General features: G+C 31.3%; 3 protein-coding genes across 3 annotated transcripts; 2 read left to right on the forward strand and 1 right to left on the reverse strand.

Annotated features, from left to right (window-relative positions):
- The first annotated feature begins 233 nt into the window (after positions 1-233).
- On the forward strand, positions 234-2,185 carry LOC107605851 (putative 6-phosphogluconolactonase 4, chloroplastic). The gene is made up of 3 exons (XM_016307776.3): positions 234-650; positions 1,225-1,360; positions 1,443-2,185. The coding sequence occupies exons 1-3, from the start codon at positions 292-294 to the stop codon at positions 1,917-1,919; spliced, it is 972 nt and encodes a 323-aa protein (XP_016163262.1). The 5' UTR covers positions 234-291; the 3' UTR covers positions 1,920-2,185.
- Positions 2,186-6,392: 4,207 nt separating this feature from the next.
- LOC107605852 (6-phosphogluconolactonase 3, chloroplastic) lies at positions 6,393-8,166 on the forward strand. The gene is made up of 3 exons (XM_016307777.3): positions 6,393-6,810; positions 6,922-7,057; positions 7,500-8,166. Exons 1-3 carry the CDS (start codon positions 6,446-6,448, stop codon positions 7,962-7,964), a joined length of 966 nt encoding a protein of 321 aa, XP_016163263.1. The 5' UTR covers positions 6,393-6,445; the 3' UTR covers positions 7,965-8,166.
- Positions 8,167-10,309: 2,143 nt separating this feature from the next.
- LOC107605853 (serine/threonine-protein phosphatase 7 long form homolog) lies at positions 10,310-10,982 on the reverse strand. Its single transcript, XM_088493156.1, has 2 exons — positions 10,896-10,982; positions 10,310-10,801 (listed from the first exon to the last, which is right to left on the reverse strand). Exons 1-2 carry the CDS (start codon positions 10,980-10,982, stop codon positions 10,310-10,312), a joined length of 579 nt encoding a protein of 192 aa, XP_088349282.1.
- Between the last annotated feature and the right edge of the window lie 1,970 nt (positions 10,983-12,952).

Raw genomic sequence — 12,952 nt, forward strand, 5'->3', positions numbered from 1 at the left:
AGGTGAGATATAAGGTTCATAATTCTAGCTTATCAAACAATAAAGTAAATAAATGTGATGCGTAAATCTGTAAGATCTTATATGGTTCATTTAAAGAGCTTTTCTTGAACTATTATTACTTTACACTTAATTCACTTTCTGTACTATTATTGCTTCTAGTTGTAACATTCGGATCCATACCTTGCTTCCATGAATAACAAAGGGATCCAAGCCTGCATGTTTAAATATAAACAAGCATAGCAATATCAACAACACATCTTGATTTTCCACTTATTCATAGCTACCACACGAATGGCTACTTCCACACCTTTCTCACTTTCATGCACTTCCCAAACTAGATTGCTCTACAAAAAAAATCCAATGCAACCATCCCATAATACAACATTATCATTGTTTGGACACAAATCTTTACTTTGCAATAATCCTCTAAGATGCAATCGTGCTTTTACTCCAGTTGTCATGAAACCTAAGAGAGCTCATGTTGGTGTATCAGTGAAGGCACAATGGAACAACAGGAGCATCGAGGTGCTTGATAAGCAGCACATTCCTGTGTCTTTGGCCAAATATGTCTTTGATCTCTCTGAAAAATTCATCAAGGAGAAAGGCTCGTTCACCATTGTTTTATCTGGGGACTCTGTCAAGTACCTAAAGTAAGCATGTGCTGCTACATATTTTTTAACAGAACTCAATTAGGAACAAACTTTTTTCACTCAATATCAACTAATATTTTTAGAATCACCTTTTTTATCTTAAATTATAAACTCTCAATCTTAAATCTTGATTTCTAAACCCTAAATTCTAAAAAAATGAGAGTTTTTACAATTACAAAAAATTAGCTAATTAAAGTTTAGTTCCCTATACTTGTTCTTTTTAACATATTCTTCTTGCAATATTTTTACATATTCTTCTTGTTGCAATTGAATTCAATCTAACGGTATTGTACTAAAATAAGGTTTGTTTTGCAGATCATGAGGGAGGACCTTATGTAGTGTATGGCAGCTTGTGTTCTTTCCTTTTCTTCTTTTTCTTCTTGTTTTTTTTTTTCCCCTTTTCTTTGGTCTCCGTTCACAAAAAAAAAAAAGGTTTGTTTAGGAAAATATTAATATAAGGCCTTCCTAGATAACCACAGGGAGATCACAATCAAAATCTGGAAATGACTTATTAAGTTTGTTATTTAAGATAGACAATTTAAAGATTGTTACATATGATGTGTTACATTTACAGGATGTTGGTGGAACCTCCATACATTAACACTATCCAGTGGTCCAAGTGGCATGTATTTTGGGCAGATGAGAAAGCCGTGCCTAAAACCCATCTAGACAGCAACTATAAGCATGCTTATGATAGATTTATTTCCAAGGTATAATATACAAATGATTCAAACATTAATATCACCTTTATAAGATATAATAGTAATTCTGTATTTTATTAATTTCTAACAGGTGCCAATTCCTATGAATGTGTATACAATTGATGATGCTCTATCAGCTGATATTGCTGCTGATGTGTATGAGATAGGCATCAAAATCAAGGTTGATAGCAAGGTGATAGCTTCATCACAAAACAGTAGACTTCCAAAATTTGATCTCATGTTATTAGACATGGGATCAGAAGGGCAGTTAGCTGGTCTATTCCGAGGGAACCCTGCTCTAACAGAGACTAGAAAGTGGGTTACTGCGGTTAAGAACGCACCTTCGCCACCGGCAGAGAGGATCACTCTTACACTTCCAGTGATCAATGCTTCTTCAAACATAGCAATGGTGGTGACTGGTGCTGGTAAAGCAAATGCAGTGCTGAATGCATTGGCGGAAGGTCAGGAAGGTGATGAAAAGATGCCTGTTCAATTGGTTTCTCCAGAAGGTGAAATGAAATGGTTTCTAGACAAGGGTGCAGGCTCAATGTATTTAAATAGATCGTAACTTAATTATCATATACTCTATTTTCAACTTTTCCTAAGATCAAGAATAAGGTGTGTCATACATGTTGCCAAAGGACATTGTTCAAATTATTGTACCCTGGTTTCTTGTTTGAGCTTTTACCATTCTCTGATTTACATGTTAAAGAGGAACCTGCTTGTTATACGTTAATACGTGAGTGAAGTAATAAGATGAAATGTGTTAATTGTGAGAAGATTTGGAAATAAAATACTTAGAGCAACTTTAATGTAGTGCTTTTTTACCGTGCACATTGGCTCATTCTCCTCTTCGTAAGTAACTAATGATCATAGAATATGTTTTGTACAAATTAAATTAAATTAATATCTTGCATGGTCAAAATAAAATATAGATCTATTTATTTTATTTTTTTTTTGAAAAATAATGTCTTTTTAAAATTAATTTATAATTTTAAAAATACGTAGAAAATTTTGGTATATATAAATAATTAAATTTGAGAAAAATAAATAAAAAAAGTTAAAAACTAAACTTTATTAATTTAGAATATTTATATATAAATAATTCAAATGGACTATTTTAAAATTGTTCAAATTTTTCAAAGATTATTTTAAGATTTTTTAAATGTTTTAAAAATTGTTTATATTTTATTCTAGAAATTGATTTATCCAGATTACACATGTAAATATTTAACGATCATGTGTATAAATTAATGTTTACGTCAACGATCACTATTAATGACTAATGAAAAGAGACTATATATATTATCTAACATAAATAAATATTGGAGACTATTTTATATATTTTAAAATTTAATAAATTAAAGTATCTAATTTTAAAAGCTTCAAAAAATAATTTGGATAATAACTCTAACTTTTTGTACTAAGCATGTATTACTTTTTTTTCTCCTCAAAAGTATACAATAATTTAGTTCAATTTAAATTGATTTGGTCTATTTTACTACTATTATTACTACTACTACTACTACTAATAATAATAATAATAATAATAATAATAATAATAATTTAAAAGGGAACATTAAATATCTAACAGCAATAATAATAATAATAATAATAATAATAATAATAATAATAATAATAATAATAATAATAATTTAAAAGGGTACATTAAATATCTAACAGCACTGGATGATTCAAATATATACACAAAACGGGAGATTATTTTTTTTCCTTCTTCTATGTTTTATTTGTGTTTTACTGAGTACTGACACGGGAGCCATACAAAAATAACGTGGAAGATGGCCAATATAAAATTGTGGGCAATTCAGGCAAAAAAAAAACGAGTTCACAATCAATTTTAGCTGAATTTTCTAAATCAAAAAATATTACATGCATATTTTTATTTATAATTATATATAAATTGAATTGGCTAAATTTTATTTAATTATTCTAGTGATAAATTGAATTAAATAGATTCAAAATACTAGATATATACATAAATTAAATTTATCAGTTTTGATTTAATAATATTTAAAATTTATCCATAATAAATCATAATTATTAAATAATGTGAAAGATGGCCAATACAAAAAGTGGGCAATTCACGCAAAAAAAAACGAGTTCACAATCAATCTTACCTGAATTTTCTAAATAAAAAAATATTACATGCATATTTTTATTTATAATTATATATAAATTGAATTGACTAAATTTGATTTAGTTATTTTAGTGATAAATTGAATTAAATAGATTCAAACTATTAAATATATGCATAAATTAAATCTGTCAATTTTGATTTAATAATGTTTGAAATTTATCTATAATAAATCAAAATTATTTGCTTAGAATTAGATTCATGGTATGTGTTCATAATAATTCAAATTGAATGGATTTGAATTAGACTAGTAGTAAATCAAATTGAGTGGCTTCCATTTATATACAATGAATGTTAGTAGTAAATCGAATCCACTAGTTTCGATTTTGCACACACACACATATACATACATTATATATATATAAAGAATTTGAATTCACCTGCTTCGACGAATTACCATTCACCAAAACCTTCTATCCCAAATCCTCACTCCATAGAAAGTTTGCACAGAAAAAACTCTCACTCCAAAAATGAAAGACGATCTGAATCGTATCTCTCTCTCTCTCTCTTTCTCTCTCTATATATATATATAAAGAATTTGAATTCACCTGCTTCGACGAATTACCATTCACTAAAATCCTCCACCACAAACCCTCACTCCATAGAAAGTTTGCACAGAAAAAATCCTCACTCCAAAAATGAAAGACGATCTGAATCGTATCTATTGGTTGGACGGCATTGTCCATATTACTGGTTTCATCTATGAAGAGGTTAGTGAATGAAATTTAGCATCTTTAAAAAATAAATAATAGTTTATGATGTTAACTCGCTTAGAATTTTATTGTATGCGCTATTGAGATTTTTAAACCACAAATAATAGTTAGAATAGTGATTTAGTAGGTTGTTAGAATTTTAAAAATACAAATGCAAGGTGGAGGAGTGATAAACAATGCTTAATTAGAGTAGTGATTAACTAGATTAAAAAATTGTTCGGAGTTTAGGTAAATCTAATTTAAGTTTCGAATGTTAGATTAAATACGTAGTAAAAATTTGGCAAGAATTTAATTTAGTTTAATTTTTTTAAATTTAATTTAATTCTTAAACATTAAATTAACGAGCCAATAATTTAGTTTGATTTTAATTTATTTTAAATTAATTTAATCTAATTTGTTTAAAATTAATTTAATTTAGTTTAATTTATTTAAAATTAATTTAATTTAATTCTTAAATATTAGTGAATTTGGTTTAATTTTATACTTTACGTCTTGAATAATAGATTAATTATCTACTGTTAGAATTTAATTTAATTTGGTTTAATGCAATTTAATTAAATTATTGAATGTTTGGTTATTTATGTCCAGGATTGCAATATAATTGACATTAAAATTTATTTTTAGTAGAGTTGTTCGCTTTAGATAATTTTTGATATAATTTGGATATGTTTTTCTTAAAAAGAGTTTGCATTACTTAATGCCTTAATGGTCTTTTGGTAAATTGGTTTGCTAATTGTCATAGTTTTAAGAGAATTTTTTTATATCACGGTGCAGTCATATTGATGTATCACTAGCATGATGAGGCAGCATGGTATGCCTCTAGACGACAGGATCATATCGTACTTGTAGATGACCGGCTTAGTCTATCTCGCAAAGCTCAACGACCACTTGTTTAGGTTGGATAAGCCGCTGGTCAGTGTATTTGTCGAGCGGTGGCGGCTTGAGATGCATACCTTCCACATGTCATTCAAAGAGTGCACGATTACGCTACAGGATGTTGCGTACCAGTTAGGCCTTTCTATCGATGGACAATACGTTAACGGATGTCTGACGGACTTCGAGCAGTACATTAATGGCAAACAACCTGCATGGGATTGGTTTCAGGAGTTATTGAGTGTGTTGCCTCTGACGGACTACATCAACAAGTTCATTGTGAAGTGCACTTAGATGCAGGAGACATTCAGTCACCTCCCCCAAAAGACAGTCAGGAGGTACGCGAAGACGTACATCATAATGTTTTATCCATCAAACTCTTCGATGATAAGTCTGGTATACGCATGCATATTTGGTGGCTACTGTACGTAGTGAGATTAGAGGACAAAGTAGATACAGCTAGAAATCCACCGCTCTATCGTAGTTATACCGGTGCTTATGCCGTGTGGTAAACAAGAACGTGATTAAGTTGGCCGGTCCGTTGTAATTCCTACAGCCATAAATCTTTTGATAAAAAAAATGTACATAAATTATTAGACCTACTAATACTTTTATATATCTATTTTTTGTACGTGAATCTCTACCATTTTTAAGAATTTATAATAGTAGTCACTTTTCATATAAATTCCTATAGCCTCTAGAGATTTATGATAGCAGTCAATTTTTACATAAATTCTTACAATTTTTAATAATTTATGTATAAATTTTAAAAATTCTAAATTCTATCATAATTTATATAAAATAAGTACAAAATCAAAATATAATCATTCTTTAAATTTTGTAATTAGTTTATTTTAAATTTCACTTTTTTTTAATATACAATTCAACACGCACACAAAATTCCTTTTTCCCCCTATTCGTAACCTTATAATAAACATCTTTTTAGTTAAGTTTATGACATATCTCTTTTCAATTTGTTGTTTTATTCACATACTATAAAGCTTTATATAGACGTATAAATTATTTAAACTTTAGATAGAAGTATCGCACTATTTAAACTATTTAAACCATAAAAAAAAAATCATTAAAAAAAAAATTCTCATGCGTAAATCACTAAAATCCAAAATTTGAAGAGCTTCTCTTAGACTATATCATTACTTATTTACTTTACACTTGTTTCCCCTTTTACAACATCTCCAATATATTTTGCTTCTACTATTAATATTTGGATCCATTCCTTGCTTCACTAGTAACCAAAGAATCCATTCCTCTTAACATATAAATAAGTGTACCCAATGACTATGTAAAAACACAACCAAAATCCAATCTTCCAATTGTTCATAGCTACCACTAATGGCTACTACCTCACCTTTCTCCATCTCATGCATTTCACAAACTAAATTGCTCCACAAACAAAATCCACACCAACCATCCCATTACACAAGATCATCATTGTCACCACAATTTAAACACAAATCATCATCACTACTTTACAACCCTCTAAGATACAATGGTGTTTCACCAATTGTTATGAAACCCAAAAGTGGTAATGCTGGAGTATCCGTTAAGGCATTGTATAACAAGACCGTGGAGGTGTTTAACAAAGAATACATCTCTGTGTCTTTAGCCAAATATGTAGCTGATCTATCTGAAAAATTCATCAAACAGAGAGGATTTTTCTCTATAGCTTTATCTGGCAACTCTGTCAAGCACCTCAAGTAAACATATGCTATACACATTTCTATAATAGAAATAAATTACATGTATAATTAACAATATAATTTACAATTATTAATAAGTTTATTACATTGATGATATAAAATTTTCAGGGCCTTGGTGGAACCTCCATATGCTAACACAATCCAATGGTCTAAGTGGCATGTATTTTGGGCAGATGAAAAAGTGGTGCCTAAAACTCACATAGACAGTAACTACAAGCTTGCTTATGACACATTTATTTCTAAGGTATACTATATATATATATATGAGTTTAATTTTGATACATTATACAGAGACTATTAAACTACTCTTCTATCTTAACCCATGACAACAATAAAAAAGTTTTGTGATCCATAAATTTAGCCCAACAAAATATATAAATTCAATTATAATTTTAGTCTTTATTATCTTATCTTATGAAGGTAAAACTAAATATATATAGAACATTACTTACGAAAGATAAAAATAAAGATAAGATAAGATAAGAAGATAATATAAAGATAAGATAAAATAAGATAATAAATGCTAAAATTGTAACTGAATTTATGTATTTTATTGGACTAAATTTATGAGATACGAGATTTTTTTTATTTTTGTCATGAGTTAAGGTGGAAGAGTAGTTTAATAAAGAGATTAACCACTCTTTTTATATTCAATTGATTGATATAATAATGATTAAATGAGACAGGTGCCAATTGCTATGAATGTGAACACTATTGATGATGCTCTATCAGCTGAAGTTGCAGCTGATGTGTATGAGACAAACATCAAAATCAAAGTTGATAGTAATGTGATAGCTTTATCACCAAACACTAGACTTCCAAAATTTGATCTCATGTTACTGGACATGGGATCAGAAGGCCAAGTAGCCGGTCTGTTCCGGAAAAACCCTGTCTTAACAGAGGCTAGAAAGTGGGTTACCGCTGTCAAGAATGCACCACTGCCGTCCGAGAGAATCACCCTTACGCTTTCAGTGATTAATTCTTCTGCAAACATAGCGATGATAGTTACTGGAGCCAGTAAAGCAGACGCAGTCTATGCTGCATTAAAAGAGGATCAAAGTGATGATAAGATGCCAGTTCAGTTGCTTTCACCAGAAGGAGAAATGAAATGGTTTTTGGATAAGGGTGCAGCTTCAAAGCTATATAAGTAGATTAATAAATTTATGTAGTAATTAATGTCTTTATGTTAATTTATTCGTCAGCCATTTCTTGATGAGGAATAAGGGGTGTGTGTGTGTTTTGTTTCGACAGGGTTGCCATAGTTGAAATTATTGCATAAGTTTCTTACAGTAAAGAGCCAGAAACCTGCTCATTATGCCAGAGATTCAATAAAGAAATGTTTTATTATATATTGTAATTATATTTTACCTTTTTCTTATCTCAAATAATTGTCTATTATTTGGATAAACTACAAAAAATATCTTTAATCTATTTATCATTTATTAAAAAGGAAAACTAAGATAATTTCATAACCAGTAGTTGACATTTTGCAATTTTATAATTTTGGCACATCAATATTGTCATATAAATATCATTATTCGTAAATAATTTGATCCCAAATACAGAAGTCTGGTTATTTTCGTCTCCGAGCCAACTAAGTTTAGTGCAAAAAAATGTTCATATTTCAAATAACTGTATTTGATTCATGGTAAAGTATTTGATGGGGTTCTTTACGAGAGTTTCATCCAATGGAGCTTTCTAAAATATTCATAAATTTGTTTAGTTGATTATGTTGTATGTATTTATCTAGGTGCCGTCTCTTCCCTTTATGTTCAGTGGCTATGCTGGCTAAAAGCTAAAGACCAATCAAAACTTGACAGGTAAAAGATAGAATTGCAGCTGACTAAGGATTTGACCTGGTTAAAGACACGGTAAATTTTCTAATAAAGTACGGTAAATTAGTTAGGAGGAGTTAATTACTAGTTGATTCTTTTTTTCTTGGACAATGTCTGGACTGGGCAGCCCAACCCGAGCCGGACTTGGATCTATAACTTGTTCCCCACCCAAGTCCAGATTGGCAACTCTCTTCTTCTTCAACGTTCTTCATCTTCCTCCTCAAGGTTCCATCACATTGCGGTCCTGCATAGAGTTTTGCGTTGCCGCCTGTCCTTGCATGAAGCTCTTCCACGACGCCGCCCGTCCCTGGCTGTTGCTGTGCTGCTGCAAGATCATATGAATTGGCACACGTTTCTCACCCGTTGTGGTCCTTCCATGCCCGTCCAAAGCTAGCTCCGAAGTATACCCGTTGTTTTAATATTATATATTTTCAGAATAAACTAATCTGTTAGAAGGTTTAAAATCCACACTGAACTCAAAAAATTAAAGCCTAAACAAACCTAACCTATTATCTTCTTCAATCTCTTCCTCCCAAAAAAACCTCTTCCTCCTAACTAAGGAGAGGATCATCGCCGAAGAGGATCATCGCCGAAGTGTCCGCATCCTCCTCCTCAAGTCTTAGCTGAAGACAGAACCATACCGTTTCATCCCTTCAGGACACTGCTCAGCGCAGACCCTCAAACTATAACTATCAGCTCCTTTTCGTTTCTCAGGTCCAGAGATCAAAGTCGCAACCTCATTCAAAGTGAAGTTCGAAGACAGAGAGTTTGTTGGTTTGTTAGAGAAGGATGAAGACTTTATGAAAAGACCCATTGTTAACTTAGAGGAATGATAGGAGGCCAGCAACTTTTGTAATTTGTAACCATCAAATAATCATCAATAATGGTTTTAATGGTGTGAGATTTGTGTGAGATTTCATCCAATGGCTCACTTTTCTTTGCTGGTTACATGCTGGTCAAAAGTTAAGAAAGTTGCTGGTCTGATTTGGTGCATTGCTTCTTTGGCTTGGGGTTGGACTTGCCCAAAAGAAAACAAAAAGGCTATCCAAGATGAAGGCGGCGATGCAGATCGGTGGCAATGGCCACAGGAGGATTGGCTATGGAAGGTGACAAAGGGACAACTACAATTACCTTTTTAACCTTTGGTCATTCATAAATATTTAAAATTATTTCTGGTAAAAATATTTTAGTTACCTATCTTGGATTAGTGATGATGATTAATTTTATAACTACAAGCCTAACCATCTTTAAAATATGACAAGTGTCATTTTATTATTGGAAAGTCAATACCTAACCATCTTTAGCCACCACTAACCAAGGCAGCAGAGATTTCACCATTTATCTATTATCAATAAAATTCATATATTTTAACCTTTTTTTTCACATCATAACAAAATTAATAATAATTTAATGACTTTTTTATTTAAATAGGCAGGAGATCTACAAAATAATACGGCTCATTTTTTTTAATATTGGTTAGGATTTAGTGTAATACTTTATTATTGGATGTGGTGGTGTTTTACATGTTTCTGGGGCTGACAATCCGCATGGAGCGAATTGCTTTAACCAAATATGTTTTTTAAAATAAAAAAAGACAATACAAGAGGGGCGTATTGCTTTTTTGAAAATTTTAAAAAGGAATACAAGGAGGGCGTATTGTATTAATTTAATATGAAAAACATAATACAAGGGGGACGTATGATGGGCTGTGGCTGCAGCTGTGGCTGCGGCTGGGGTTGGGGCTGTGGCTGTGGCTGTGGAACATAACCAGTCAATCGCAGGTGAGCCCCATATGCTTCTGTATACCATTGCATATACTGATCGGATGGTTGATAGTGTAGTGCAGGATCACCAACCAGAACAGAACTCAAACGGTTTGTCCATCTCATAATGTATCCAGAATGCTCAACTCTCCAATCTTTGTTTTTTGGTCCAGTCAAAACCACGTTGTGAGATTCTGCAAGACGAGTAGCTTCTCTAGGAACTTCCTGCGCTAGACCGAATTGCCTCATCACCCGGTCTGATGCATGCCACTCAATGCATTCAAACGATATTAGTGGCACAAGTGCACTCCACATCAATCGATGCTGCAAAATGTCATTTGGAACTACAATATTTTCTATATGATTAGGACTATACGGGTTCCACACATACTGCAAAAACATTCCAAAACGACTGCATAAATACAAACACAAATATAATGCCAATATTAATAACAACACTGTTAAATACAACAAAAAAACTAACCCCATCTACAGGAATATCATCTAGTAAATGCCTGATCTGAGAAATGGTCCACTTTTGGTATCTGTGAAACTGTGAGCGCCAAAACATCCATCTGAAATAAAATAAATCTCTAACACTCAGTACCAATATATGTTATATAATATACCTAAACAATACATAAGCGATAATATGTTAACATATGAAATAATTTTACCTGCACGCAAGCGGAAAACTAGGATGCGATCGCACCGGTGCTAGGAACGGTAACCGTTCCTAAGCCCATATACAAAGCAGTGCCAATGGGCCATCCACCTCCTTGCAATCATAACGTGATGCCCGACATAATGCCCTATACAAATGTGCCAAGCAAGCGGATCCCCAGCTAAAGCCTCTAATGTCAGAAAAATTTCGGAGCAAAGGCAAGAATTTCCAGTCGATTGTCATTCCTGACTTGTCACAAACTAAATTTGTGCCAAACAACAATAATGAGTGTATCTTGATGTACATTTGTCTACCAAGTGCGGTGTCCAACTGCATGCGCTGCTTTAGGGTGCGGAGCCATGCAAGCTTGACACTGCTTCCTTTATGATCAGCGGCAGTAGGTACAATACCAAATTGTGTCATGAATTCATTTTCGAGGCCATTAGTGCTGCTATCCATAAATCCTGACATCGGTATACCATCTATCGGGAGTCCAAATATCATTGCAACATCCTCTAAGGTTATCGTGCATTCACCGTGTGGAAGATGAAACATATGAGTCTCTGGACGCCATCGCTCGATTAAAGCATTTATAAGTGCATTGTGCAAAACAAGTCTCCCAATTTGAGATATGTGATAGAATCCACTATCTCGTAACTCGATCTCAACTCGGGGATCATATGAATCTTGGTTCAGATGTCTTGATTCTAAATTTTTTGAACTTTGAAACAAATAAAAAATTATAATTCACAATAGAAACAAAAAAAATAAACAAACATAAATAATAATAATAATCATCATCATCATAATAACGACAATATTAACAATAATACTAAGTACGATAGTAACAACAATATTAACAAATATACAAACATAAAAATATTTACATATGGTGAACGTTCAAGGTATTCAACAATGTGATCTTCAGGACGCGTAATGTCACGAACCACCTTCTATTTGTATTCTTTCTGAAACAAAAAGCTAATACATTATATAAACTATATCTAACATATATTCAATATTTTTCTAACATTAAATAAATAAATAAAAGCATATTTAAATAATTTTATATATAATATTTTCGGTTCTGTTTGAAATAAATAACATACCCCACTTTAACATTTATTCAACATAAATTTAATCATACATTAAATAAAATATATTCTGAACATAGCATGAAATCTTATATTTTATATTTTTGTAAATAATATATGTAAACAATATAATATTAATATATTATATTAAATATGATTAACTTATTGTAAAATATATAAAATATATATTTAAATTTTAACATATCTATGTTCGTATGTATGTATTGTAGTATATATTTAAGTATTTAAATTCTTCTACAAAAATATATAATATATAAAGTATGTTTAAAGTATCTTAATAATATATTAAGTATTGTTTCTGTTTACAAGTTAAAAATATATTTTATTACTATCTTAATCTAACAAAGATTGTGATCCTAACTAATACTAGGTTCAACACTATTATTACTAACAATGAATTAACTAACCCAAATTAATTTCTGAAAACTAATCTAATTTATTTTTTATTTACACTAATTAAAATAATTAAACTCACTAAAAATATTATTACTAAAAAATGTACTTACTTGGTGATGTTGATGGAGATATAGTTGAAATCAATAAATCTGAAGATGAAGTTCTAGTATGGGGGAAGGGGTTGTTTCACTACAATAAATTCGGGTTGAAGCAACCCTTTAAAAATGTTGCCTATAAGAAGGAAAAGTGTTGCCTTTGATCAAAGGCAACACTTTCCAACAAAACGCAACGCTTTTTGGGGGGTTGGCTATACGGCCGTTATCTTTGATCTAAGGCAACGTTTTTGTGTATCAAAGGGAACCCTTT

Source organism: Arachis ipaensis, chromosome B7 (genome assembly GCF_059453495.1).
Source record: "Arachis ipaensis isolate K30076 ecotype BB chromosome B7, ASM5945349v1, whole genome shotgun sequence".
NCBI classification, from domain to species: Eukaryota; Viridiplantae; Streptophyta; class Magnoliopsida; order Fabales; family Fabaceae; genus Arachis; species Arachis ipaensis.

Bases quoted from the DNA above. Each gene is read 5' to 3' on its own strand.
- LOC107605852 (XM_016307777.3), top strand. From the start codon at position 6,446: ATGGCTACTACCTCACCTTTCTCCATCTCATGCATTTCACAAACTAAA. The intron at 6,811-6,921 runs GTAAACATATGC...TAAAATTTTCAG, and splicing joins AACTCTGTCAAGCACCTCAA to GGCCTTGGTGGAACCTCCAT. The intron at 7,058-7,499 runs GTATACTATATA...TAAATGAGACAG, and splicing joins ATGACACATTTATTTCTAAG to GTGCCAATTGCTATGAATGT.
- LOC107605851 (XM_016307776.3), top strand. From the start codon at position 292: ATGGCTACTTCCACACCTTTCTCACTTTCATGCACTTCCCAAACTAGA. The intron at 651-1,224 runs GTAAGCATGTGC...TTACATTTACAG, and splicing joins GACTCTGTCAAGTACCTAAA to GATGTTGGTGGAACCTCCAT. The intron at 1,361-1,442 runs GTATAATATACA...AATTTCTAACAG, and splicing joins ATGATAGATTTATTTCCAAG to GTGCCAATTCCTATGAATGT.
- LOC107605853 (XM_088493156.1), bottom strand. From the start codon at position 10,982: ATGTTTTGGCGCTCACAGTTTCACAGATACCAAAAGTGGACCATTTCT. The intron at 10,802-10,895 runs GTTAGTTTTTTT...ATGTTTTTGCAG, and splicing joins ATGATATTCCTGTAGATGGG to TATGTGTGGAACCCGTATAG.